The sequence below is a fragment of the Myxine glutinosa genome, chromosome 7, assembly GCF_964187855.1.
Source record: "Myxine glutinosa chromosome 7, kmMyxGlut1.1, whole genome shotgun sequence".
In the NCBI taxonomy this organism is placed as follows: domain Eukaryota; kingdom Metazoa; phylum Chordata; class Myxini; order Myxiniformes; family Myxinidae; genus Myxine; species Myxine glutinosa.
In genome coordinates, this window is record NC_136267.1 from 181,880,832 (window position 1) to 181,886,991 (window position 6,160).

General features: G+C 43.1%; 1 protein-coding gene across 1 annotated transcript; it reads right to left on the reverse strand.

Annotated features, from left to right (window-relative positions):
• Positions 1-2,479: 2,479 nt before the first annotated feature.
• LOC144893107 (uncharacterized) lies at positions 2,480-4,924 on the reverse strand. The gene is made up of 2 exons (XM_078782770.1): positions 3,343-4,924; positions 2,480-2,908 (listed from the first exon to the last, which is right to left on the reverse strand). Exons 1-2 carry the CDS (start codon positions 4,922-4,924, stop codon positions 2,547-2,549), a joined length of 1,944 nt encoding a protein of 647 aa, XP_078638896.1. The 3' UTR covers positions 2,480-2,546.
• Positions 4,925-6,160: the final 1,236 nt, after the last annotated feature.

Sequence of the window (6,160 nt, forward strand, 5' to 3'; positions counted from 1 at the left end):
AAGACTGGCCTGCCCTAAAATTTGCAAGGTAATATTAAAGAGGCCACAGTACAAGTAGCAAGGATGTCTTATTGGGGCTGCCACCGCTGGACCATAAACTCCACCTCTTGCCCCCTCTTCCACAGCATTACTTGAGCAAGTTAATATCTACCTTTGAATTTCTTGTTTTTATTTTTACAGGGATGAAACACTCATGCAGAACCTTGTCGGTAAATCACACGCGAGACAATGAAGACATGACTATGTATCAATGTACTTTTTCAAGAATAACAAAGACTTTATTGGACAAAAAATAATAATAATAACCACCTTTAGAGGCCATTTTTCCCCGCAAAGCGGGGGTTGGCCTTTTTCGGGAACCGTGGTTGTTGTTTTTTTGGTCCCCTTTTTGAAGCAATGTTTTACGGCCGGATGCCCTTCCTGACGCCAACCCTTTTTGCCGCCTTTCACGACAAACAGGGAATTACCAGTGAACTGGTACTCAATTAGCCGACCTCGGAAAGATGAACAGGCTGAGTCAACCCCCCTGGCATTAATTCAGCGATCGACCGGGATTCAAACCCGGGATCCTGGGATCCTAAGCCGGCACCCTAGCCGCTAACCCAACACCAGGACAATGCACAACACATTATAGTAAGGTAAAGGTAATATAAAATGTCGACTGAAGCCGAATTCAACCCAAGGCCCCGACTTTACTGGCACATACAACTTCACTTCGGTAGGGGGTGCGCTACTGCTAACCCCAGATTAACTGCTAGTGATATCTTAGCCCCAACAATCTGGTATTTATTATGTCTATCTCAAAAGGATAACAGGCGGAGTTGACCCATTTCGTGTTCTTTTGGGTAGCACATCAGCTGTTCAACTACCGTATTTTCCGGTGTATTAACCGTGAGAGTGTATTCACCGCACCACAGTTTTTCACCTAACCCTCAAAATAACAATCATGCTCCCAGTGAAGCTTGATCATGTATGACTGGAAGAGCGTAGTCTTATCAGCCGTGTCACCGGGTACATGTTGGGAGATGTGTGTGTGATATTGAACCGACAGATCATGGTGTGCCATGAAACTGTGTAGGCCCACTGTGCAACGTTTTTCAGTTTTTCCAAGATGGCACCTGTACCATGTGACCTATGACATCATAATTATCATTTAAAATTTTACAGGAGGAGGTGCTCCTATGGTTAAAATTTCATGTGCATCAGACTAACAGTTGCAGAAAAAAAAAAAATTTGTTCATACTGCTCAGATCAAGCATTGCACTTGTCGAATTATGATGTAATAATGAAGGCACCGATGACATCAGCATTAACATATCTTATTCCCCAAGGTGAGTACTTGACAATGAGCTGTGTTTCATTTTTTCCATGGAGCAGTTTCGGAGCTGGAGAGGTATTACGTTTTTCCAAGATGGCCTCCGTACCACATGGCATAGACGTCATAAGTATGAACAAAAAAAATTTCTACAATCGGAGGCGATTGTAAAATATGGTAAAAATTTGTGTCAATCGGACCAAAGGTTGCCGAGAAAATGAATTTTAAAAATGCAGACATGCACACGTTCGCAAACCGATCGCCAACCCTGCTTTTCACTTCATGAGCACAGGGTGACAATGGGATGGGTACCAACTTTTTTTTTCGGAAACTTTTTTTCACTGAAAATTGATAACCATACTGATTTGTTGATATTTGGGTTGAAAGTGTTCTCTTGTTTTTTAAAAAGCAACTTATAGTCCCTATTAACTCCATATATGGGTTAAATAGTGTTACGTGCTCCTCCCCAAACCCCGGTCATGGTGTACCTCCGAGCCCCGAGAGGAGTCACGGCAGAAAGATGTGTTATTCTGTATGTCAAAGTTCAATGGTGAAGCCACACCAATTGTTACCAACAAACAAGTATTGTATTATAGACACAGGGCCATAGGGTGGATATCTATTTTTTTTTTTGATTTCATGACCTGAACCTAGGGATTTGGCAAGAAGGGTGTGGGATGAAGCCTTATGACCTCCAAAACATCTTGTTTTTTTTCACAAGCGATATCGTGGTACGTTACCGAGAACCGCTGCCCCAAAACACCAGTATACACCAATTGTATGTTACATTTGAAATACCCATTTACACAGTAAAAAAACAACACAAACTATATGATGTCATGTTCACATTGGTCTTGGCAGCAATATTTATTAATTCAGACCCCCAAAAGTAGTAAAAATGTTGTTTTAACGACTTGGTAAAATAACATGCTGTTGATGCATTTATCAGAAAGTCATGTTTTTGGACCTTAAAACCTGCATAATTTTTAATTTTTGTACAATATTTGTGATTGGTGTTGCTACTACGATCCATGGTGGTTTACCAATGCTATTTTGAAACTGTTAATAGGTCCAATAAGTGTGTAAGGGGTGATATTTTAACCCATCAAAGACAATTACGCAGCGTACAAGCGAACCAGTGCGCATTGACGTCATGATAAACTCGAGATGGGCTGAACTGCAGCCACAATTTGTCTCTTCGGCTTGGTCATGTTGAAACTTGTCCAAAACATCATACAAATAGTGCAGTTATTTCATCCTCTTCAGCATCAGAGTCTTCCTCATCTTCAGATCTGGAGTCTTTATCATCATTCTTATCATCAAAGTCAACATGGCCAGTTATGTTTGAGCAGTCGTTCCTGCCGCACTTGCACAAATCTGTGCACGGAATGTTATTCTGTAGGCAAGTGCATGTAGTTTCGTTGCTGCATCGTGTCTTCTTGCAGCTTCCAGTGCAGTTAGCAAGCTCCATCACGCTGTCTGGTGCAGGTGGAAGTGTCATCCAGTCTATGGCAAGTTCCTCTTCCATCATCCATCCATAGCCATCAGGGTCGGGAATGTCAGGGATGGGCTGCAGGCTCCTCTTGTAAATTCCTGAAATATTGAAGTGATCAATAACATTAAGAATGGAGATATACATATTTCCAAAACAACATCAGAGGTATATCATTAACACTAATAACAGTACAATCATATTATTGGGAAATTCTGTGTAGAGAAACATGCGAAATCCAAAACATCCTGCTCTGACTAAGTGTGGAGCAAAAAAATCTCTGGTTCATCTACATGTCATGTTATCTTAACCACTCAACTGTACAGATAGTTACTTCAATTACTCTTTCAAATAGACCTGTTAATTTTGAACATTTACAAAGCATTGTTGTGACATTCAATATTTTGTTTTCAATTCAATAAACTTTCCAAATAATCATCTTCATTAACACATGCTGCACCATATACTAGTACTCCTGTCCAAACATAAATTACAGGTGATGTTCAATATTCAAAGAAACAACCAATTAACTTACCAGCTTGGTAATTGGCTCTCTTGATGTGCTGTCTCAGGGCATCTTGGTTGGGAGGCATTGTGATCTCAGACGTTCTAGCAAGACGAAACATGTTGTACCTGGCCTCATTCACAGTAGTGATATTGTGCTGTCCATATAACTTGCAGACAAATGTCTCCAGTGCTTCCATCATGTCTGGATGTATGTCAAACCGTTCTCCAAGGTCCTTCAAGGCACCGCACAGCTCTGGATTCTTTAGTATGATGTTTAAGGCCTTCTTTTTGCCTTTGCCATAGAAGGCGCTTACACTATCACAGCCAGTGAAACAGTGTAGGCCTATCAAAGCTTGGCTGACATCATCCCCAATGCTATCGTAGATTGCTTTCAAGTCAATTGTCCTAAGGTTGACTCCCTTTCCTGTGTGGAAATATAGATGTGCAGAGATTTGGGGTACTAAGGCTATGCCGATTATGAACACATCTGTATCCGGACTAACGATGATGACGTCATTGCTTGTGTGTGCTGCATGCGCGGCATGGAGGAACATCCGTGTGTCCGCCTCTTCATGCGTCGAATTTAGTGATGGCTCTTCTTTCACTTCAACTACCTGATCTGGAGTGCTGCTTCCTGTGAAGATATGGCATTTGGTTCCATGTGCCAAGAACACTGTAATTCCTCTGAGGTATGCTGTCTTGACCTTACTCCACGTCTCAAACAAGTATTCGATTAGCGACTCCTTGTTGTCACCGTTGGAGAGGAACTTCTTCCATTGTTGAGGAAGGGACTGGCCATATATTCGCATCACTTGAGACCCTCTGGCTGCTCTCTTCTCTCGCTCGGCGTTCTTAATCGATACCTTTCGATAAGTATCGGTTACGAAATGGATCTCACTGGACTTGTTGCCCTCTGCTCCCTTGACAAGGCGCTTCAGTATTTCGTGGGCCAGATTGAGAAATGTCCTTTCCCCGGTGAGTTTGTTGATATTCAATTTCTGTATCATTGCTATACCATCCATTACATACATGCCTCCTACTGGAATATCAACCACAGCTTTCTCTGCCTGACTTTCAAGTGCATGAAGTAGGTTGGCTTTGTTGGTCTTGACGAGGCAGCCTTGCACACTTGCCAAAGGAAGAGGTAGTGGGCCAAGAGAATAGGACATTAACTCTTGAAGATCAATTTTCCGGAACTGCCCGATGACAACAAGCCTTGCTAAGAGATTTCTGTCAGCCTTCAAAGACACATCCTTTCCACGAATTTTCTTTTTCACAGCCTTAGACATGTTGGTGAATGTCTTAAGTTTCAGTTTCTTCATTGAGCCAAACAGGTCGACTGTCTCCGTCTGAAGTCGTTCTTTACATAGGGTGGTGAACTCTGTTTCTCCTCTTTCATATGCTGTGTTTAGATCTTCCTGAACTTCTCTCGTAGCCACCACACCAGATGTAACATGAACCAAGTCCTCTCCATCATATTCAAATGGATTAATCATGCTGTTTGTCATCGCGATTATTTTGTCAACATCAGCTTTGTCACATAGCATGCGACTTTGTAGTAGATCGGAGCGTGTTGAGCTGTGCTCTTCATATCTGGACTTCCCTGCCATAACCTCGCATTCCCGTGCAATTGACCCCCTCGCGTGGTGTGACCAAATCCATCGGTTAACTGTCCCCTTGCTGGTAGTGAAACCGGTCATGCCCCCCTTGGTCTTGGAATCCCTGTTTGCTGTCTGCTCAATGGTCTGGTCGCAGGCGATTTGGGCAAAAGCTTTGTCGCTTCTCTGGGTAGTGAATTCACCCTCCATAAATTTCTGATGAATGGTGGGATGGGTCTGCTGAACATCTGACATTTCCAGCCAGTATACTGGAAGGTATCTGCTATAATTAATGTGATCATAGGCAAATATCCATGGAAGCATACATCGTATGCTGGCGAGGTGAACATCCCAGTTGGCTTCTCATGTCCCTCTAATGAATAGCAAGAGAAGCTCCACCGTCTCAATGTATGAACTCCAGAAGCGAAATGTTGGTTTGGTGTCACTTGCTTCTAAGAATTTGTCAAAGGAGGTTTTGAAGTCTTTGAACTTGTCACTGTTGAGAATGACATGGTAGTTTGGATGTGGGAAAGCTTCAGCTAAGTTTGACAAAAGTTCCTTCACTCTACCCGCCTCATGTTCTGGAATAGATTCAAAATATGCATCCAGAAGCATCTGCTGCATCGCGTCTGACATCAGCTTATGGGCTCGAACTGCCCTGTTGTAATGCTTGCCGCTGAACACTCCATTCACAGACCCCACTGCAACAATCTCTGACTCAACCAGGATGTCTTGGAGACCACCATCTCGAAATCTCTTTCCAATACAGCCAAGAAAGGACATTGCAGTGTGGAATGCCCCAAGTCGAATTACCAGTCTCTTCATGAACTGTGCATTCTTCCATCTAATGAGCTGTGCCTTGCAATAGATGGCTTGGTCAACGACAATGACGACTGCTTCCAACTGTAACTTGTCGGCGATCTGAACACTTCTCTGCAGTATTGTTAGTACCGTATTCATTTCAGTCGGAGTGGCATCAATGACAGGGAGATACCCTATCACGCTCTTTGGTGGAACTTCAACACAAGACAGTAGTTGGTTGAATCCTGTCCAAGATGGCAGAGTCCCGTCAATGCTGTACTTGGTGATGTGGTATGCTAGGTCTATCGTCTTAGGGTGCTGGAGTAATGGGAAGTACGTTGCTCGATCCAATGGAACGCTGGTTGCGAATGGAGCGGGTCCTTCTTTTTTCCCTCCATAATATGTGGCAAGGTTCACTGCAGGTGGCTGCATCGATCTCTCCCGCGT

What these genes read in the sequence shown, in the direction of transcription:
- LOC144893107 (XM_078782770.1), bottom strand. Translation starts at nt 4,924, where the DNA reads ATGGCAGGGAAGTCCAGATATGAAGAGCACAGCTCAACACGCTCCGAT. An exon ending in GAGAGCCAATTACCAAGCTG is followed by an intron (nt 2,909 to 3,342) that starts GTAAGTTAATTG and finishes TCAATATTTCAG; the next exon opens with GAATTTACAAGAGGAGCCTG.